At 36.4% G+C, this 23,561-nt stretch overlaps 2 protein-coding genes across 4 annotated transcripts in view; both read right to left on the bottom strand.

Moving 5' to 3' along the window:
* Positions 1-23,561, bottom strand: part of LOC306859227 (coiled-coil domain-containing protein 171-like) — a 472,225-nt gene that overhangs the window by 130,607 nt on the left and 318,057 nt on the right. The window lies entirely within an intron of this gene.
* LOC306859264 (alpha-2,8-sialyltransferase 8E-like) lies at positions 6,562-17,463 on the bottom strand. Of its 3 annotated transcripts, none has more exons than XM_079400220.1 (7): positions 17,279-17,463; positions 14,468-14,548; positions 14,311-14,397; positions 13,437-13,581; positions 11,101-11,213; positions 10,931-11,011; positions 6,562-8,242 (listed from the first exon to the last, which is right to left on the bottom strand). In XM_079400220.1, exons 1-7 carry the CDS (start codon positions 17,383-17,385, stop codon positions 7,768-7,770), a joined length of 1,089 nt encoding a protein of 362 aa, XP_079256346.1. In that variant the 5' UTR covers positions 17,386-17,463; the 3' UTR covers positions 6,562-7,767. The 3 variants fall into 3 exon arrangements, with proteins under 3 accessions (XP_079256346.1, XP_079256347.1, XP_079256348.1); XM_079400221.1 differs by having other exon boundaries at positions 7,088-8,242; positions 17,325-17,430; XM_079400222.1 differs by having other exon boundaries at positions 7,088-8,242; positions 14,468-16,560; positions 17,279-17,428.

Here is a 23,561-nt window from a genome sequence, read left to right as displayed (position 1 = left end):
TAATAATAATTTAATACATATACGTAATAATTTAATACATATTATCATAGTTAATAGTGAATAAGTGTTGCCTGTTCTAAAGTGTTACCAAAATTACAATGAAATGTAAAACAACAAAAAAACTAACAGAATTAAATAAAAACATGGAAATGTTTAAGTACAAAGCCTGTCAATATCACAGTTAAATCTGTTTACAAGGAAACAGTTACCAGGATAATATTTATCAGTTTGAAAGAAATTTATTTTACTTTATTTGTTGTCAAATATTTATGAGCTGATTTCCAAATTGTATGCCGTATCAAACCATCAACACAGCTATTCCAGAAAGATAGGACTATAACAGGAGGTCTACAGACACATCCCTTTGAAAAAGAGCCTGAACCTGTTGATTATTGTGTTTAACAGAGGAAGAAGAAAAGCAAACTCGGCCAACAGCATTGAAAACATCTAAAGACTGCAGAGAAGACTGGCAACGTGTTTTTGCAAAGCATTTTTAACCCAGCATCCATTCTTTAGGAGTGATTGGGATTTTAAATTTAGACACAAATCTAATAGTTTTTAGACCAAAACTATTAGAAAACCAATATTCAAAAAACAGTGTTTTAGATTTATATAAAACATGTTTATTATTCCATATGAAACATCTATTAGGTGAGAAATTATGTTTATAGATTAAATTCCAGGAGAGAAGCATTTGTTTGTGAAAATTGGATAATTTCAACGGAAGTAAAATAAGATGAAGACCTCCAACCTGTGAGATAATACAATAATTGGGGAGAACTTTAGCTCACATCATCTCTCTTCCTGCTTTACAATTTTTATACCGAAATAAACGTCATTTCCTGTATCTTAGATAATTACACCAATTTAAAGGCAAAGTATGATACAGTAACAGAGTTGAAAGGACACAATTTGTAATAAGAAAAGTTATTTTTAAACAATTTAATGTTGTAGAATTAAGTAAATGACTATTCAAGGCTTTTATAAATGAAATGAATTAAATATTACCAAAAGAAAAGTACAATAAAATATTTTGATGACACGATGAATGATGGAAAAAATACACTGACTAATTCGGACAAGAAATCATGATTTAAGACACTTTTTACACAAATTATTATATTGTTATGGACTGTAACATCTTGTAATTTATAATGAGTAACTAAAAATAATTCAAAATATAACCACTTGGGGAAAAAAAAGAAAATATTCATTAACAGTGATTTGCCACTCACTGGTGAGTTTAGTTTTATGTTTAAAAAACAACTTATTTTTACTCCATTTCATATTGCAATGTTCAAAATATTATATTTAAATTGTTATAGTTTGAAATTAATTGAATAATATTATTTATGCATTTATAATTGCTTTAAATGCATTCATCCCACCCATTTCTCTTTAGAGGTGGTTAGCACAGAAACAAGGCATCAGTTAATATGCCTCTTACCATAAGTATTTCAAAGTTCCATAGAATTTAGATTAAGTTACTACAGTAATCTAACAAAATATGTTACAAAATAGTTTTGAAGCATGTATTCTGTGATCTGTGAAATACATTAAAAAAACCTTTACAACCCTGTACATGCATATATTTAAAATATAACATGTGACAAATTAATCAAGTTTAAAGTGAGATTAAAGATAAACAAATAGAAACTTAAATATTTAACCCTTTAAACCCCACAGCACAATCCTCAGTTATAAGTGAACACTTATAATGTGAGCACACTACAGAGTGTTAGAATAACACTGAAGCAGGGCTGAAGTTAATGAGATAATTTTGTGATTAAGTAAGTGATTATTGAGCATTAGTGATGAACACCTGCTATGAACAAGCAGAATCACTGAATGAAAGAGAAACACAAAAAGTACAACTGACTTCAGCCACAGCCTTGGATGAAATGAACTAAAATATTAGAAGACATTAAATCTCTCAAGATTTGATTAAACAACTCCTAAAACAGCATTAGCAGCTTCACTTATTGCCAGACTGACTTTATTTCGGTCAGACGTCTACAGAAGGTCTTTTTGAGAGGTACAGAGGTTTAGATGGTTTTTTTCACTACCATGATGGAGATCAGTGTTTACATTAGTCGGGCTCTTGAACCTTGACTTTTTAACATTAACTTTTATTTGACTGCTATAACAATGTGCTTTTGAAACATGTTTGTTATGCCAAAAATAAAATAAAAAAATAAAATAAAATGGTATTGTTGTTTATAGATCAATTCAGATCTATTATGAACATTACAAAACATGCTACTAAAACTCAACACAAAAGCAAAAATAAAAGCACATCGTAAGAATTAAAGAAAATAAGTGGACAATTTAGCGACAATTTATTCGTGCTGAAATGCATACAGGGAGTCACGGGTGAGTTTTGTCCTGTGCTGGTACCCAGCATGCATTGCAGCATGAAAGCTTTTGATTGCCACCATTGTTGAGATTCATATGCTGATTCTAGATGTCTCTGTTTGAGTGTAAATAACATAGCAGTTCAAAAAATTTTAATCTGTTTTTAAATCCTTCTTAGTTTCTGGTTGTCACAACACTGATCAATCTCATGTTGTATATGTTGAAAATCAAAAAAATATCAAATAAATCTCATTAGTAAATAATTAAAGATTCTGAACGAGTCCTGCAAGACTCTAAGTCAGTCTAATAGACAATGACTCTGACTATTAGAAATTGACAACATCACCTGACCAACCATAACAAATGCATCTTAAAAACACAGTTACAGCAATCAAACAAAAAAAATATGTTCAAAAGCCAAGGGTCAGGAAACCAACTAAATGGTAACGTAAAACGAAATAAAACATCATCTAAACCTCTGTTCATTCTCAATAAGATCTTCTGTAGCTGTCTGACAGAAATAAAGCCAGTCTGGTTAGTAAAGCATGAAGCTGGTAAAGCTGTCTGTTGAGTTGCTTAAATCTTCAGTTGATTCCATCTAAGGCTGTGGCTGTAGTTCTTGTGTTTGTCTTGTTTCTCTTTCCATCAGTGATTCTCCTCGTTAACAGCAGCTTTTAATCAGTGTCTGAATTTACTCATGATTTTTCATTCTCTATGTCAGGTGGACTGTATTAGTATTAGTAAACTCTAGGGAATAGTGAATGAGGGTGTAGGGTGTGATTTGAAACACAGTCTCTGAGTGTCGACTGAACGCTGTTTATTCACGATATATAGCAGCAGGCTACTTTCTCAAAAATATTACCCAGAATGCACTGTTTTAATGGAAAACAGCACGTTACTGTCCAAATTTGGCCGTTTTTTTTTAACAGTAATTTTTAACATTGAGTCTACGCCCCTACATTACTGTTGTAAACATGGGCCGCATCCAAAAGGTAAAGGGGGATGTTTTGCTACAATTTATAGTAATATTTTTTATTATTTCTCAGTTTCAGGTATAATTTGTTTGAAGTAATGGTGGTTTATATAACATTATCTAATCCAAGGCCGAAGACCATTGTTGGATGCCCGTGGTCTTCAGGCCCTCAGACGACACTGCATCACTCATCGGCATGTTTCTGTCATTGGCATTACTATATGGGCTCAGGAATACTTCCAGAAACCACTGCCGGTAAACACAATCTGCGGTGCCATCTGCAGATGCCAACTAAAGCGCTATCATGCAAAAAAGGAAGCCATATGTGAACATGGTCCAGAAGCACCGTTGTGTCCTATGGGCCAAGGCTCATCTAAATTGGACTGTTTCAAAGTGGAAAAGTGTTCTATGTTCAGACGATTCCAAATTTGACATTCATGTTGGAAATCATGGATGTCGTGTCCTCCGGGCTAAAGAGGAGGGAGACCTTCCAGTGTGTCATCAGCGTTTAGTTCAAAAACCAGCATCTCTGATGGTATGGAGGTGCATAACTGCATACGGTATGGGCAGCTTGCATGTTTTGGAAGGCACTATGAATGCTGAAAGGTATATAAAGGTTTTAGAGCAACATATGCTCCCTTCCAGATGACATCTATTTCAGGGAAGGCCTTGTGTATTTCAGAAGGACAATGCAAAACCACATACTGCAGCTATTACAACAGCACTGCTTCGTAGTAGAAGAGTCCGGGTGCTGAATTGACCTGCCTGCAGTCCAGATCTTTCACCTATAGAGAACATTTGGTGCATCATTAAACGAAAAATACGTCAAAGACGACCACAAACTCTTCAGCAGCTGGAAACCTATATCAGGTAAGAATGGGACCAAATTCCAACATCTTTTGCATCAACATCTTTTGCAGTGCTGTTTATCGCAGCCAGGCATTGGTGGGCGGGGCTTATGTAAATAGCCTCTGCCAACAAATTTGTCCTTAGAGTAAATACACTCCTTTCTTTTTAGAGCTGTTCGACAGGGGAATTGATTTCTGTTTGCATAATTGAAATATTTTTATTTTATACATTATATTGCTGCAATATTATTATTTCTTAATATCTGTGAAACAATCTAAGCTCTATAGAGATAAAGCTGACATCGTTTGATCGGAAATGTGCCGCAGAGATTAAAGTACAATTTATGTCCTACTAATGATATTGTTTTTAGATGCACAGTGATAGTTTGTAGTTTACATGTATATGTATGTATGTACATATACAAGTCTTACATTTATAATTACTATTCCCCGCCTCCACGCGCGTTTGAAGATGAAATTTACAAAGATGAAACGTCACAGCGTTGTGTTCTGGGAAACAGTATCCCATGCAGCATCTACATCAAATTTCAGCCAATGTAGCAGGTAATCATGCATACAGAACATTTGCATACTATGAGCAGCATACATACTATCATACTACTCTTACTATTTCTGCAGTATCCAGTATGGCATTTCGAACACATCCAGAGTGTAGTTGTCAGTCACTGCACCGGTGTGGATATTTACCGTACCTTGCAATCACAGATTCTAGCCTGTGTCTTGATATTTTTGGAATTTTCACCGTATACTGCCATCTGAACAAGTAACAAGTCAGCCACGTTTGTTCTGAACAACTGAGGAAAAAACATCACAATAAATCATCAATAAATCACCAATGGTGATTAAATCTAAAGACCAGTTAGCTCATATCACATCAAACCTTGCCAAGTATTATCATTGTTGTACTTTGTTCTCAAATTATTAAATATGAACAACACTGTGAGTACAGTATTAGCATATAGATTTCAATTTTTGTACAGTCTAATATCTAATTGTCATACCATTTAAATTTCATATTAAGAAATTCTTAATTTTATTAATTTTGCTTAAAATTTTAAGCAAATGAATATTCCTTCAAACTGGTTCTATTTAAAATACAAAAACTTGTGTAATTGCACGTTGGCTATCTGTAACCAGAAGCACATTTAAAACTGGAATATAATTTTATTTTATTCACACGTGTTTCATAAACACATAATCCTTTCTGGATTGCAATCCGCCATTGTGTAATTATTCTAGCTGCTGTGAGAAAAGGCTATACACTATCCTCCACCTGCAGGATCCTCACATGAGATATAGCCTGCTAAAACTTCTTTATGTTTACAGATTGATGTAATGACCCAATGCCATGCTCGAATCTCCTGCGAAAACCTACCCGTGCCACTCAAATTACAAAATATTGTTATAAGATAACTGCTGTGAATCAGGCTAAAGTAAGGAGATCGTTTTGAACACTGGCTGGTTATGTACTTGCTCAAATATTGATCTCGGATCATTTTTAACCAAAAAATGTTACAGACTGCAGCTTTAATTAATATGTCCCAGTGGCGTTCCCTCTAAATAAGATGCGAATGCTCCGCATACCCAGGCTGTCTGAGAGAATGAGTTCACTGGCTAATTAATAACATGATTATACGTTGATCCTTTATCACTTAAGATGTAACTTAAAGTTTAATAAAGTGTTGGGAATAAGTATATGAAATTATTTATTTGAAAAACAATAGTAATTCTGTAAATCTACTGTCAGTCGCGGTTGTTTCCGGTATTCACGGGGAGGTCGTGGCCTAATGGTTAGAGAGTCGGACTCGTAATCCAAAGGTTGTGGGTTTGAGTCTCGGGCCGGCAGGGATTGTAGGTGGGGGGAGTGAATGTCCAGCGCTCTCTCCACCCTCAATACCACGACTGAGGTGCCCTTGAGCAAGGCACCGAACCCCCAACTGCTCCCCGTGCGCCACAGCATAAATGCTGCCCACTGCTCCGGGTGTGTGTTCACGGTGTGTGTGTGTGTGTGTGTGTGTGTGTGTGTGTGTGTGTGCATTTGTTCACTACTCACTGCTGTGTGTGTGCACTTGGATGGGTTAAACGCAGAGCACCAATTTCGAGTATGGGTCACCATACTTGACAATACGTCACGACTTTACTTTATTCTCCGCAGCTTTCTCGCCTCCGCTGTATTGCTATGAAACTCGTCAGGATTGTAGCACATACTCGGTGGTTTGCAGGCATGCAACTGATTTAATGCACGAGGTAAGCGCTCTTCTGAGCGGAAAAATGTGCTGTTGCTGCCAGATCTCGATTACATTGTGCATGAAGCAAAACTAACTCGACAAAATCAAATGAAAAAACAACAAAACAAAACTATGTAACTTTTCAAGCAAAGCAATTTTTGAAATTCTACTGAAAATATCTGGTCATAGACAATGTCGAAGATGTACATTATTGTCAATATGCTTAAGTGGTAAATACAATAAAAAATACAACTCATATAAACACTTTAAAAGAGACACGTTTTCTCTGTTTTGGAGGGATGATCATTTTTAAATCATACCCCATTAATTCAAAATCTACATTTGTTAATACTATAGTTAGGGGTGGATAATTTTTCAGTTTATTATTCATGCAACAATATATTACTGTTATAGTTTTTATTAATAACCATTGCTGTATAGCTGATAACTTTGTCTAGTGCTCTAATGAATGTTTATAACATGATTTGTGAAAATGTAACTACTACACTGAATGACACAGCATATTTCTTCATGGTTTGCGTATTTCATTTCATTATGTAACCTAGGCTCTACAGATCTGTGTAGGCTACTACTAGTGTTATACTGTTTTCGACAGCGTTGATAACGTTTCTGACAGATAATATCATGATATTTTTGCGTTTCCCTTACCGAATGCCTATCCTGTCAGCAATAACCTGTCCATGGGCTTTTTTTTATTTCTGTCAGTTTGAGTGCCGGCGATGCCATAGTGCTATTAAAAACCAAAAATAAATAAAAAATAAACTGAAATTATTTCAAATCTTTTGCAAACAAGATAAGATAAAGATATCGTTGATCCAGAACTGCAACTTCCTACTTTATTAACTTTCTAAAGCAGGGGGTCACCGAGTTTGGTCCTGGAGGGCAGTTTAGCTCCAACCAACGTCTTACTAGGTATACTTGAAACTTCCAAGCAGGTGTGTTGAGGCAAGCTGGAGCTAAACTCTGCAGGACACCGGCCCTCCAGGATCAAGTTTGATGACCCCTGTTCTAAAGTGTCAAATTAAGTGGAAAAGACAAGTCTAAAACGCTTATAATAGCATGATCTTGCAACACGTAGGCAACTCTCTCAAAGACACTTTCGTCAGCGTCTTGCAACAATAATTTTCTTACCACGGACGCTAAAATTCTTGCAAACTGTCTAAACTGGTTTATACATGTCATGCAGACAATCAAGAGTTTAACTGCAAATTAGTCATTCAGAGAACACATTTTATTTTTGAACGTGAGCGGGCCTGACCGCTCGCCACTGATATGTCCTCTCATATAAATAAATGACAGGGAGTCAAAATAAGATCACAAGTCAGTTTGTGTCTGAGGCGCAGGGCTGCAGGTGCAGTGTTAGCGCCCCCTGGCTGTGGAGCTGCAGAAGCCGCACAAACTCCTCCGGCATTTTATGCATGTAACGGTGCGGACTCAACTCGTCGTAATAATGATACGGAACCGGATTGTTCTGTAGGTCCGTTCCAAACGGCCAGAATCCATAAACATGCACGTGCTCACACAGTTCCAGCGCCGTGTTAATTAACATAAACCCAGATGAGAGGCGAATTGACTTCAGGCCACGCCCCTTCCAGAAACGGTCCAGTGTTCGTAGATAAGTGGGGCTGAAGAACACCACCGGCTGCTGAGGTCTGATTGGGTGGAGGACTTTGAGAGTTTTGATTGACTGACCAGTGCAGAAGGTGTAGGCAAAGGCAGCCATAGCGAGGGATGCGTTTCCGTACACACTGACCTGCTCCAGCAACGGATCCGGATTCCGCGCCACATTTTTGAATCTACAGACACACAGTTTGAAATAAACACTCTAAATCAATACAGACAGTCAGAGCTGGGTAGATTATTAAAAATTGTAACCCGTTACTGATTCCAAATTGCATGACCAAAATTGTAGTTAGTAATCTAACGTAATCCATTACACTTCACAAAATGTAATCAGACTACTTTTAGATTACTTTTGACCTAACTCGTTTTTCACATCAATTAAAACAATTTGAAAATTAATCAAACCTACATTTGTTTACCTGCGTGTTATGTGACCATGAAACAACATCAGAGAACCACGAACATGCAAATGTGATACTTCATTATTAAAATATTTATTCTAAAATCTCAGGGGTACTTCAGGTAAATATAGGCTTTAGGTGAAAGAGGAAGTAGTTGGTGAATTTGTGCATTTTAATGTGTTTGAAAGACAAACGCCTTCCATGCATAGTAAAATAGCCAACCAAGCTTTGTGTAAATGATTCGTGTAAATCATTGATTATGCTGTGTAGCACCTGACTATATGACTGATCTCTGAGGGAATGTTCACAAAACTGGTGACTTTCTGAGAGAACATAAGTGGCAGAATATTTTAGAAAGGACAATTCGAAAGATGAAAAAGAGGAATAAGACAGAATCAATAAATGATGGATAAATTATTGCTGTTGTGTGAATTTGCAATCACGTAATCGATAAAAAAGTAACTGTAGTCTGATTACGAGTATTTTAAAATGTAATTTAATCTAATAACAATAGCTTAATTTTTGGAATCTGGTTATGTTCCTACATGTAATCAGTTACTATCCAACAAAACACAGTAAATGTGTGTAATGTTTATTTGGTAGGCCTAACATTTTACAAAATGCTATCATTAATTGAAAATGTTTCTAGTATTTAACAATCCTGTATAGGCGTAATGTACCATAGTTTGATCTGACTTTGTGTACTGATTTCAGTTGTTTATAATAAAAATTTGAACATTCATGGATGACAGTAATTTTGCCAGTAGAAAGAGCTCATTAAGAGCTTTCATTTGGTATATATATATATATATATATATGGAAAATGTACATATACATGTCCATTTCACCAAAAATGTCACTTACACCCTTCTGGTTCTCACCCCTCGATTTATAAAAATGACAAGATGAATAAATTCTGTAAACTATTGCTCATTACTTCATGACTGCTAGATTGTGACCAATGACTGTACTACGGCGGTCGAGAGAGCTCAACTTAAGAAAACACATGCAAATAGAAAAACCAATAGCAAATTAAGAAAACATCATCAGTCTGACAGCACATGTGCTGCAAATACACACCTAACACAACCAAATTCACTGCAAATACTCACTACACAAATAAAAACGCTCTGCAAAAACAGAAAAAACACTGCAAACACACTGTAAAAAATGCACTGCATGTAGCACAAACCCCCAACAATGCTTATGAAAATTAACCATGATTTTATAGTAGTAAAAGTAACCATGTATTGATAGCCATTTGTATAACCACACTTGTACAAATACCATGGTTTAACTAGGTTAGTGTGGTTAATTTACCATGGTTTAACTAGTAGTAACCTTTTTTTTTTTATTTGTATGAATTTTTTATATAACAGTAAAATATATATAATATGTAGGCCATTTATAGGCTACTTATTGATGGTATTGATGGTTAATTTTTTAAGTTGTAAAAGTATCCAGCTTACATTTTACAGTTACAGTAATTGTGTAGTATTTTGCTTATTTAGGCTAATAATAGCCTAAAAAAAAAGCTAAGAAATAATATGATCAGGATGTTCAAATAAACAAAAATCTCACCTTCCGGAGTAGACACTGATAAGCATATCCCAGCCAGGTTTGTCACTTGTTGCAGTTCCCTTAAACATTTCCGTATTTGTTAGTGTTGTGAGTATTTACAGTGCGTTTCTGTTTTTGCAGAGCGTTTTTGGTTGTGTTGTAAGTATTTGCAGCACATGTGCTATCAAACAGATGAAGTTATTTTCTTAATTTGCAGGTGTTTTTTTCTATTTGCAGCACGTTGAGTGTTGAGCCACCGTACTATACTGTTAATATAATGTTGAACAACATTATGAGAACTAATTTGATCCAATCTGTTTGCCTGCATGTAGAGAATGGATTTATTAACATACTTGTTGTAAATGCTGTTTCTGTAATTATTTGAGAAATACAATGATTTTTCAGTGTGTCATTAGACCAGAAACACAGAATGTTTGTACTTTTTCCACCTTACTGTAATTGCCAATGAATAGAATAAGATTAAGGTATAAATGATATGTAACCAGAATACATCTTTAAATTTACAATACAGTCTGAGCAGGATTATACTGTATATGGTTATATATAGCTTCCAAAGTTTCCTGAACAAATTTTTTAAAAATAACCTTTAAAAATAAATGTTGCAAAAGTTTTTTAGTTTGTTTTTGCAGTGATTCCATAGAAGAACCTGTTTTGGTTCCTTTCAGTCAACATTTGTAACCATTCCATGTTTTTCTTAGTGTGAAGAACATTTAAATATTCTATAAATAACATTTTGTGCAGCTGAAAGATTCCAAGGATGCTAATCTAAATAAAATCTTTGGTTAGAATTATAAAAGACTCCATCTCACTGAGAGTTATATCCAAATCTAAAATGTCCTTATTTAAATGTTAAATAAACTTGTGTTTATGGACACTGACCGACTGATCTGACTGGGGTTGACGGTCACCAGATCCGTCTTCACCCCAACATCACTGTCATTAATTGTCGCCAAATTAAACCTGAAATAGAGAGAAAACTGTGTTAACAGGAAGGATGCATGAGCACTGATGGAAGTGTTGAGGAGCAAGGCATGATGGGATGTGTTTACCGTATGACGAAGTCTGCGCTGTCAATCTCACGTCCACAGCTGCTGTTCTTCAGAATCCCACCACTGCCGACCACAGCACACCGACCCAGACGACGACCTCTCCAGGGGAAATCCTGCACACACACACACACAAATATAAATACACACACACAGACACGCATATAAACACACAAATGCATGCATGCGCGCGTGCACACACAAATACACACACATACACAAATTCACTCAAACACACACACAAATACCCCCCCCCACACACACACACACACTTAAATACACACACACACAAATACACCCCCCCCCCACACACACACACACACACACATAAATACACACACACACACACACACAAATACCCCCCCCCCACACACACACACACAAATACCCCCCCCCCCCCCCCCCCCACACACACACACTTAAATACACACACACATACACACACACAAATACACCCCCCCCCCCCCCCCCCCCCACACACACACACATAAATACACACACACACACACACACACAGACACAAATACCATCCTTTAGAAGGATTTGGTCATTGAGTCATTAGTGGGTTACCATGATCTTCATTTCAGAATTAATTATACATTATGCATCATTCACATTAATTATGAAGCTGTATACAGTAGTTCTTAGTAGTTCTCCAGGATGGATAGATAGATATATATATATATAGATAGTAGTTATTGATTAGCTAATAGTGAACTACCAGTTTCAACGGAGCTCTATTACTTACTAAATCAATAATCAGAGTTTCTTGTTAGGTAATAGTAGTTACTACAATGTTAACAGTGCATTAGTCACTTGTTCCTGTAGTTATTCATTAACAAAGGATCAGTACTCTAAAGTGTTACCGTTTTGTGGTTCAGGGTCATATATTTGCATTGCTTTGAATGTTCTCTGTAGATCACATGCCATGATTGGTCGATTATATACCATGTCTACATGCTATTGCTCAAACTATTTTCAGTATGAAGCAAGTATGAAAACAAAAGGCAAAACCTGGACACTTTAGAAATACCAGCTGAACCATATCCAAGAATGTATAGTGAGCCTGCACACTTTGAAAACTCTCAGAAATAAAGATAAAGCTGTCACTGGGGGGGTACCTTTTCAAAAGGTACACTTTTGCACCTATTAGGTTTTAATATGCACACTTTGCACCTAAGGCCACGTACACACTGCAAGTTTCAGGCGTGACAACCGCACTTAAATGCGGGAGTGACTCATTCTGGTATCTGCCATTTTTTGGCTAAAGACTCTTTTTGTCCGTCGATTTTAATTAAACTACCGCTGATAGACGTGCTGTGTGTTGTAGGCTGCTTTTGAGAGCGCCGTTTTGCAGTGAAGCCATGTCCTCATATTTACAAGCGCTTTTAGGCATGTTGTTTGGTCTTAGCTCATAAAGCTAGGCATTTAATAAATTTAACAGGCAGTTAATAAAGTGGTATGTTGCGGATATGAGATATGATTTTTATTTTTTTTGGTGTTATTAAACAAAGCATTTGGGTGTTTTAGCGTGTTTTGTGCTTGGCCAAAAATATCAGCACCCTTGGTAAAATATGACCAAAGAAGGCTGTGAAAATTAATCTGCGTTGTTAATCCTTTTGATCATTTATTAAAAAATTCACAAAAATCTAACCTTTAATTGAATAAGGATTTAAAATGGGGGGGAAATATCATTATGAAATAAATGTTTTTCTCTAATACACATTGGCCACAATTAACGCCTTTTATTCAATACTTTTTGAAACCTCCATTTGCCAGTTTAACAGCTCTACATTTTCTCCTATAATGCCTGATGAGGTTAGAGAACACCTTTTTAAAGTTTAAGTTAAGTCTTTTTTCACTGTTATTTTCTTTCATCTCACATACAGACGAAGACACATTTCTGATGCGTTAAATTAGTCATTAACAACTAGTTGTTCAGTTCAGTTCTGTACACACGGTGTAGAATTTCTCTAAATGTGTTTGTCACTACCTGTATTTTTGGGAGTTAATACGGTTGTCACTCCCATATTTTAGTGAATTTTGTGTGTACAGAACGCAACTAAGGAGTAAAAGGTGAAGTGACAACCGAATTTAGCTGCAGTGTGTACGTGGCTAATATGTTCCTTTGAGGTACCAAAAATAGACCTTTTAGACACAAACATGTACATTTTGAAAAGGTACCATCCCAGTGACAGGTCTTTTATCTTTATTTGTGACAGTGTATAGGGATGGACTGGTTTGACAGGTTGTGTCACATTCAGAGGACAAATCCGGCCCCAAACGATAACAGAAACCTGCTTAAAGGTCTACTGGGTTTGTCTCTCACACAGACACACCTCAGGCAGCATGCTGTGAACGACTGCATTCATTTTGTATGTTTTAATTGTGCTCGTCTCATACGGGATGGTCTGATCGATGGCTGTGTTTTGTTTGGTGAGGAATAATGATCCTGTGGCGTTACAGCAAAACTGCAGCCTCATTCTGTCATAAACACACACAAAAAAGTTTTATCAGCATTCAGTAGCTTTATAAGCGTTAACTCTGTCAAACATTTACCACCTCAGTATTCAAAGAAGTATTGTTTTAAACAGCTTTTCATTTAACATGGACGCTGAACGATAATGACATGTTTTCTGACAAGTCTTGCAAATGAATCTAAAACATCACTAAATCAGACACACATACACAACTGATAAATCAGCACTCGCTCATGTCGTGCTCATTGTAAGGAAAAGTCATTATGCATCATGGATAAATTAAATATAGCATAATACTAAGTTTTGAAAACACAATTCTCACGCATCAAATCTGCCAAATTTTTCTGCATGAAATTGTGTTTGTAACCCATGTACCAACAATAACTGTAAGCAATGATGACACAGAATTGGTTCCCTTCAGTGAACATTTGTTAAAACAACCACTTCTTTCTTAGTGTAAAGAAAGAATTTCTGTGCAATGGAAAAATTCCATATTATCGTAAAGGTTCCATCAGTATTAATAAATAAGCTTAAATACAAAATACTGAATCTGCATTACTGACATTTCAGAATTAACCCTATTTAACTCTATTTATGTTTCAAATAACAGTGTTGCTTGACAACTTCACTGAAAGATGAAGATAGTAAAGGAATGTGCAACTTCTAAGTTATACATCACACATTGATACAATATTTCTGCCCAAGGCAAACAAATTAAAAAAGTCACACAAACCGGTTCAGCTCGCGCTCGGTTGTGTTTGATTTGTACGGGCAGCTCAAGAAATCTGACAGCTCCTGCGTGAAACTCTCCAGCTTTATACTGAGGAAAAAAACAAATACTTTCAGTCCCCTGAAACAATAAAAGCTGCTTGATCTTGATTCTCACGCACCTTTTGGTTGGTTTAATGATGGAAAACTTATGTTTGAGTTTAGCGCAGCGCAGCAGCTGAAGTGTGTCCGTCATCCCATCTCTGAAAGAAAACACAAAGTTTTCAAAGCCGTTGTATCATATTTGAAATTGATTGAAGTTCTAAGCCTCTAAATGATCCACATGATCAATCTTTGCTGCCACACTCAATCTCCTCATATCTTCTGTCTCTGGTTGATAGTTTAGTGTTTTATCCAGTGAAAGCTCTTTTAGTGTAATTGTTCAGCGGCTGCTTCAGAGTCAAATCTTGACTGATTTTGATCAAGTAAAGGTCAGAATAACTGCAGTCATATCTCCAGATGAACTCTTTCTGGACTGAAGCAGCTCAGCTTTACTTGATTCTCCATCAATCATTTTCTAGATAAATCAGTGCGTCTCAAATCTGATCATCAGGATCTTTTGAGGAGCGTTTGTTTCCAGAAGCTTTACTTTCTCTGTTCCTCAGCGGAGGAATGATCTTCATCTCACATCTTCTGAGGAGCGTTTATTTCTTCATCTCTCAATCAGCATTGCATTATATGTTTGGATCATTTACATCTCATCTTACTGAGACATATTACTGGAGATATAGACATATTACTGGAGATATAGACCTATTACTGGAGATGTAGACCTATTACTGGAGATGTAGACCTATTACTGGAGATGTAGACCTATTACTGGAGATATAGACCTATTACTGGAGATATAGACATATTACTGGAGCTATAGACATATTACTGGAGCTATAGACATATTACTGGAGATATAGACATATTACTGGAGATATAGCCATATTACTGGAGATATAGCCATATTACTGGAGAGATATAGACATATTACTGGAGCTATAGACATATTACTGGAGATATAGACATATTACTGGAGCTATAGACACATTACTGGAGATATAGACCTATTACTGGAGCTATAGACATATTACTGGAGATATAGACATATTACTGGAGCTATAGACATATTACTGGAGATATAGACATATTACTGGAGCTATAGCCATATTACTGGAGATATAGACCTATTACTGGAGATGTAGACCTATTACTGGAGATATAGACACATTACTGGAGATATAGACCTATTACTGGAGATATAGACATATTACTGGAGATATAGCCATATTACTGGAGAGATATAGACATATTACTGGAGATATAGACCTATTACTGGAGATATAGACATATTACTGGAGCTATAGACACATTACTGGAGATATAGACATATTACTGGAGATATAGACATATTACTGGAGATATAGCCATATTACTGGAGAGATATAGACATATTACTGGAGCTATAGACATATTACTGGAGATATAGACATATTACTGGAGCTATAGACACATTACTGGAGATATAGACACATTACTGGAGATATAGCCATATTACTGGAGAGATATAGACATATTACTGGAGCTATAGACATATTACTGGAGATATAGACATATTACTGGAGCTATAGACATATTACTGGAGCTATAGACATATTACTGGAGCTATAGACATATTACTGGAGATATAGACATATTACTGGAGATATAGACATATTACTGGAGATATAGAGTGATATTTAGATCATTTAATGTCAGTATCTGCTCTACTCTTATAAAGATCTCATTGATTTACATCACACGCATCAGAATCTCATCATAGAAATATCAGCATCTGCAGCAGATTCATATTTATTGCTCAGTTTGAGTCTCTAAATAAAACTGAACTGTTTTTTTCCCACCATGATAAACTATGATTTATCAGATACGATACAAAACAAAAACACATATGCAAACATTTGTCTTAGATGTTGTCTAAAAGTTCAATAAACAAGTTTAAAAAAAATAGATTTTTTCATTTTTTTCAGACGTCAGTCTTTAGGGATGCATGATTTCTAGTTGTGTCTGGTCCTGTGTTCCAGGTTCTGTCAGAGTTTTAAAGGTTTTTTCCTCTATTGAATAAGACTGAAGCACTTCTTTTGTTCTCTGTGATTTAGGTGGAACAGAGTTTGTTGAATAACAGGATGGGCAACTGTGTATCTGTTGATACGGTCCTCAATGCCTGATCCTGATAGAAATGTTGATTCAGTTACAAGTCAATGTTAAAATGTAAAGCATCACTGCTGCTGAATATCTCCTATAAATACACATCACAATGACATTTAAAAACAAACTTCATTCCAGCTGAACAGAAAAGCGATTGTTTCGTCAGTGCTCTGATTTACTGATAAAACAAGAATCCGTCCAGCGAATAGAAATTTTGTTTTGCTGACGTTCCCATTTATTTAGGAATGTTTTTTTTAAACGTCGAGTCAAATAGATGACTTGATTGCACATCGTGCAGACTTGCGGAATTAATTGAGGACAAATAGATTAAATATGGTATTTTCACAGCAGCAAACTGAAGGATTTCAGAAATGAAGCAGAGCTCTAGAGAAGGAAACACCTGCGAACAATCTTTACAATGAGCTTCTGAACTCTTATCTCTGACGCTCCAGTCCTGAAATCAATCTATTATTACATATACATCTAAAACACTGTCCTCATTAAAACTATAATGACGTTTCGACATTTAAAACGCAATATAAAAATAAAACCCCATCGAAAACAACTTAACAACTTTATATCTTTAATGGAATAATGAAGGCAACAAGAGCAACAAACAATAAATCACGTAAGAAGACTTAGAAACGATAAACTAGCGATTTAGATTGGATAAAAGTTAGACTTGAGGAACACCGAGTCTGATTTAAATTCGCAATAATTAATTAAATGTAAATGTTCACCTGGATGAGTGTGTGTTCCGTGTGTAATAAAACATCACACCCACACCTTGAAAGACGACCAGGACCATCAGGAGCCTGAAGATCCTCTGGAGAAACGCCAATGCCATCAGAAAAACACATGAACGAGAGAGTGTGTCTGAGTATGTGTGTGCGTGATTGAGGGAGTCTGTCCTCGCTGCAGCCTGTAGCACGATGACGTACTGGATCAGAACCAATACTTAGTGGATGTTTTACGCGCATGCGCAAAGTGGCCCTTACAAAAATGTCCTGTGGTACAGCAGCAGTACTATATACATTTACCACACAACAAATGAGCAGAGCTAAATATGACATGATTACCATAGCACTTTCTATATAGCATGAACTTACTACAGAAAATACTGTGTTGTATTGGTATGGTTTTTTGTATTGTTTTTGTGTGATATTTCCAAAACAATGACATCTAGCTGGCAGAAATATAATACAGGTGAGTGCAGTATGTCAAATAAAGTAATGTGATATTAAGGTTACTATAAGATCTCAATTAATATATGATAAAAATGCCAAGATGTAATCAACTGCTAAAGTATTTTTCAATATAAACAATTGTCTGATCTCACTTTATCATAATTGAAAATTTTATTAAACTACAAATTAATTCCCTAGCACAGATAGTACAGTCTCACAAAAATGTTCGTTATATGATTTAAATTTAATTTATGACAGTTATATTGTAACTATACCAGCTATAGCGTAATGACAACATCAATATTTCTAAGATATGAAATATAGTCCAGTATGTATTGTGTTTTATACATACATATATATATATATATACACACAAGTGCACAAGAAAACAGGCGAAATATAGTAGGCTAAATACTATCACATAACCAGTTCATTTAGATGTTACCACATAACCAGTTCATTTAGATGTTACCACATAACCAGTTCATTTAGATGTTACCACATAAAGTTCTCCAGTGAAGTGCAGACATGATGCAAATGTTGTAAATGACAGCTTCATTGATTACACAATCATTTTAAACATAGTCTAAAGTCTCTAGTATAATATATGTCTTTATAGAAAAAATTCAAAGCACCTTTTATATTTCTCTAAATTGTTTATAAGATAAAATAAATTGTTTATATAAAAAATAATTAGTTAAAATCTTGTTTCAGAGATTCCTGGATTCTCAATGAGCTGAGAAGGCTGAGGACAGAGGCACGACCTCAAACTGAAAGTGAGGTAAATAGAAAATTGTATTTAGAAAAAAATCTTAAGTATCAATCCTCAAATTTGATTGACCTGTTGGTGGTCCAAGACATTTCACTGTTTGTATTACTCTGTGTTCACAATATTCCAGATTATGTATGTGGTGCACAGTTCATTTTGTTCAGCGAAACTTGACGCTGAACAAAATGAACTGTGATTGGTTGTTTGACATGTCGGTCAAGAGGCCTCATGGGGCGGGCCTGCTGAGTAAAGAAAACGCTGTACTATTCAAACATCAGTTATTATTTATTTACCCTTGCATTGCGAAAAAGCGGAGATCTGTTTCCTCCAGGCTGTGCGCGGTGCTCAATCTGAAAGGAGGCGGGGTGGAGTTACGAGCTTTCGCTGAGAGCTTGAGGAGCCAATGGCGTCCATTTTTTTATTTTGCAGAAAAAGTGAGATGTGCTTTCCCTAGTCTCAGCCTCAGACGTCACGCCCACGGACCGTTGGCTCTCTCCACCCTCAATACCACGACTGAGGTGCCCTTGAGCAAGACACTGAACCCCCAACTGCTCCCCGGGCACCGCAGCATAAATGCTGCCCACTGCTCCGGGTGTGTGTTCACGGTGTGTGTGTGTGTGTGTGTGTGTTCACTGCTGTGTGTGTGTGTGTTCACTGCTGTGTGTGTGTGTTCACGGTGTGTGTGTGTGTGTGTGTGTGCACGTTGGATGGGTTAAATGCAGAGCACGAATTCCGAGTATGGGTCACCATACTTGGCTGAATGTCACTTCACTAAACGTCTGATGCATATGGCACACAAAACTGGAAACACTTCAGGAGTTTCGAAGTCATCATTGGATTGGTTGAATTATACAGGATTTCTGGGAGACGTGTGCATCGCGTTCTTTAACGTTCCACCTGGAAACAAAGATGCCGTGACGCCATACTCCTCACGAAAGGATCAACCAACCGCTGGATTTTTTAAAAGTATGTGAAATATTTAAAGTTTGTGGCATAGAATCTGTAAAACACGTCCCGAGAGTTTTACACACTGGTCTGTTATTGTGGTGACATTTCCAGGCCCCGAAACTTGACGCTGAACAAAATGAACTGTGATTGGTTGTTTGACATGTCGGTCAAGAGGCCTCATGGGCGGGCCTTGGGCAATGAAAGCTGCCATGGATTCCAGACCTTCAGCCGTCAGTCTGAAGCTCTAGCTACGTGAGACGATGCTTTCCCTAAAGTGGACACAAGATCCCTGAGAGAGGCTGCTCACAACAAATTATCAAATGAGCGAAAGCTTAATTGTGAGATGTTAATGTTTGAATACTGAGAATTAGCATTTTCATGCTTTGTTTAACTGTGCCTTATATTTTTCTATTGTGTCATATACCCTAGTTTGTAGTGTACACAGATGATGTTGTTACACATGCTGAATAAATGTTGAAATGTAATATGGCAGATGTAGTATGGTGTGTCACATTTTTGTATTTGTAACATTCTTAAGATTATGACAAGTATGCTAGTAATACCACAGGTTTATGGCAGAAAAACTATGGTTTTCTTGCAGGAATATCATAGCAAATTAAGTGTTACCATAAAAAACCCTGCAAAATCATTACAGGAACACCACAAAAATATAAGAAAAACGACCACAGGACTATTACAGGGAAGCCAGGTATTACTGCAGAAATATGACCGTAGTACCACAGGAATATCACAGATATATTACATACAGTGCAACAAAAATGCTGTGGTAAAGCGTCCCAAAAAACAACACAATTCCACAAATTATCACACAATTTTTATGCAGTACTTTTAATGTTTTACCACATGTAATACCACAGGTAATTGTAAGGGGTGGGGCTGTCATTGAAGCTAGTATTAAACGTAAATTAAACTGTAATTACGAGATATATAGGTGTCAGGTGCACACAGCAGGGAAGAACAAGGAACATGTCCTAACTCATAACATACTTTACTGAAGACAGGGCAGGGCAGGACAGGGCAAACACAGCCATCAGACACCGGGGAGTAACGAGTAGACCAGACCAAATAACACTGCACAGACAGGACTATAAATACAGGTAAATAACTACTAATGTCATAATGAGGACAGGAAACAAACCAAATATGGGCGTAGAAACACAACACACACACACACAACAGAGGACTGACAGGTGTGTTTCACAGGCTTACACAAATTATAGTATACTGTGATTTTAAACCAGTAGTGCAGGCTATTCAAACTTTTTTTAAGCAAGTTTTTAATGTACGAGTTTATTTTTTATTAGTTTGATTCGTTTTGGAAATACAAATCTACTAATTACAATTTTGTTTGTTCTTTATTAAAAAATGGGTTCTATTGTCGTTTTTTTTCCATAATAGTCTTATAGTTCTGTTAATAATTTGTTCATGAATCAAATATTATTGTTCGTTCTCACTCTCTGTGCTATAGATCTACGTGACAGAGAATAAAAGTTATAGGCCTACTAAAATATGCGGACATCATTTTTTATATCGTATAAAAATAAAAAGAATAAAAACAAACATGTCAGTCGGGGTTCCGTTAGCCAATAGACCCGTTATACCGGGCTTTTACACTCAATCCCGTGTCCTACAAATAAATACACACACCATCGGGGACAAGGTAACAAAGATGACAATTTAATTTTTTTGTGTGTTATTCATATGCAAGTTAAATCCCTGGAGATAGATCTAACGACTGAAGTACCATGCATTCCGTTACAGATCTCTCTCTATGGATCGCCATTCATTTTATATCCCCTATGAAATTTAAATAAACATGACGGATACAATCAAAAAGACTTTTAAGCTAACTCTGTCAGAGTGATGTATATCTTTATAATTAGCTATTTACAGTGCAACATCTGCATATGAAGAGTTAATTTGCAAAAAACGGATAACCATGTTTTTAACAATTCTTCAGTTTCTTCATTGTGCATTCCAATTATCTCAATCAAACTGCAGTTGGGTTATTTTGACTAGGTTAAAAATAACTAAAAAAAAGCGCAAGGCTCTAGGGGGGTTATAAGGTGTCAAAAGGTTTGTGAGGTACAATGGTGCCTGGCTGTTTAATGATTTATATACAAAGATTAAAATCTTGTATTTAACTCTAAAACACACAGGAAGCAGCGCAGGTTTGCAACTACAAGTGTAAAAATATGAGGACCTCTTGGATTGAGGGGTTAAAGGTAAAAAAAAAAAAAAAAGTTTTAAAGTCGTGACGTATTGTCAAGTATGGTGACCCATACTCGAAATTGGTGCTCTGCGTTTAACCCATCCAAGTGCACACACACAGCAGTGAGTAGTGAACAAATCCACACACACACACACACACAGTGAACACACACCTGGAGCAGTGGGCAGCCATGCTGCGGCGCCCGGGGAGCAATTGGGGGTTCGGTGCCTTGCTCAAGGGCACCTCAGTCGTGGTATTGAGGGTGGAGAGAGCGCTGGACATTCACTCCCCCCCACCTACAATCCCTGCCGGACTCGAACCCGCAACCTTTCGATTACGAGTCCGACTCTCTAACCATTAGGCCACGACTTCCCCCTAAAACACAATCTTGTGTGGTTTTATTTTATATAAGACGGTGGTTCTGTACCTTAGCTAACATAGAACGTTCTGGCAAGGCGGGTAGAGTACCCAAAAACTGTAGTCAAGTAAAAGTAATAATCTGAATAGTTACTTGAGTAAGAGTAAAAAAGTATGGGATAAAAAAAAAACTACTGAAGTAGTTAGTTACTATTCGCTTTGGATCATATACTGAATATAGTCTATTTTTATTTAGATAAATTTATACATGTATATATACGGTATACATATACCCCCCCCCCCCCCCCACACACACACACACAGCAGTTCAAAATACTTTTAATGTTTTTTTTTTATGTAATTTATTTCAGTTATCAAATCAGAATTTTTATTCAAATCAAGTTTATTTGTAAAGCGCTTTTTACAATATAAATTGTTGCAAAGCAGCTCTACAGGAATTTAAGTTTCCACAATATATTTATGTATTGCAGAACGTTAATATGTTTGATTTATGGCACAATTAGGTAATTGTGTATGTTGTCTGAGCGTTGGCATCCTCCGAGGTCCTCTGAGGGGTTGGCATCATCTTTTCTCAGGTGTTCGGTCATCTCAGATCATTTAAGGGTTGGATCCAGACTGAAGCTTCTGTCATTCCTAGTTACCACGGGATGTTAATCAACAGAGAAACAAATAGAGACATAATTAGCGTAGCTGCTGTTCCATCTAAGCAGAAATGATTTGTTCAACCCAAGCTAAAGAATAATAATAATGTACATTTGATCAGATATAACTGCAGTACAAGATTATAAGATGCATTATGTGAATGCTTGGCTAAAGAGATGTGTCTTTAATGTAGATTTAAACAGAGAGAGTGTGTCTGAACCCCGAACGTTATCAGGAAGGCTATTCCAGAGTTTGGGAGCCAAATGTGAAAAAGCTCTACCTCCTTTAGTGGACTTTGCTATCCTAGGTACTACCAAAAGTCCAGAGTTTTGCGTCCTTAGAGAGCGGGTTGGATTGTAGCGTGGTAGAAGACAAGTTAGGTACGCAGGAGCTAAACCATTTAGGGCCTTATAGGCAAGTAATAATATTTTGTAAATGATATGGAACTGAATAGGTAGCCAGTGCAGAGACTGTAAAATTGGGGTAATATGATCATATTTTCTTGACCTGGTAAGAACTCTAGCCGCTGCATTTTGGACTATCTGTAGCTTGTTTATTGAAGATGCAGGACAACCAGCTAGCAGTGCATTACAATAGTCCAGTCTAGAGGTCATGAATGCATCAACTAGCTTTTCTGCATCAGAAACAGGTAGCATGCTTCGAAGCTTGGCAATGTTTCTAAGATGGAAGAATGCTGTTTTTGTAACATGGGAAATATGATTTTCAAAGGACAAGTTGCTGTCTAATATAACACCCAGATTTTTGACTTTAGAGGACGTAACAGTACATCCGTCTAGTTGTAGATTGTAATCCACGAGATTCTGTGTACTGTTTTTAATGTAAATTTTAAATTTCCCTGATATAAT

The sequence above is a fragment of the Barbus barbus genome, assembly GCF_936440315.1.
Source record: "Barbus barbus genome assembly, chromosome: 40".
Lineage (NCBI taxonomy): Eukaryota > Metazoa > Chordata > Actinopteri > Cypriniformes > Cyprinidae > Barbus > Barbus barbus.
Note: the sequence above shows the minus strand (reverse complement) of the source record. Positions and strands in the feature narration are given on the sequence as shown.

What these genes read in the sequence shown, in the direction of transcription:
- LOC306859264 (XM_079400220.1), bottom strand. Translation starts at nt 17,385, where the DNA reads ATGGCATTGGCGTTTCTCCAGAGGATCTTCAGGCTCCTGATGGTCCTG. An exon ending in CGGAACACACACTCATCCAG is followed by an intron (nt 14,549 to 17,278) that starts GTGAACATTTAC and finishes GTTTTCTTTCAG; the next exon opens with AGATGGGATGACGGACACAC. An exon ending in AGCGCAGACTTCGTCATACG is followed by an intron (nt 11,012 to 11,100) that starts GTAAACACATCC and finishes TCTCTATTTCAG; the next exon opens with GTTTAATTTGGCGACAATTA.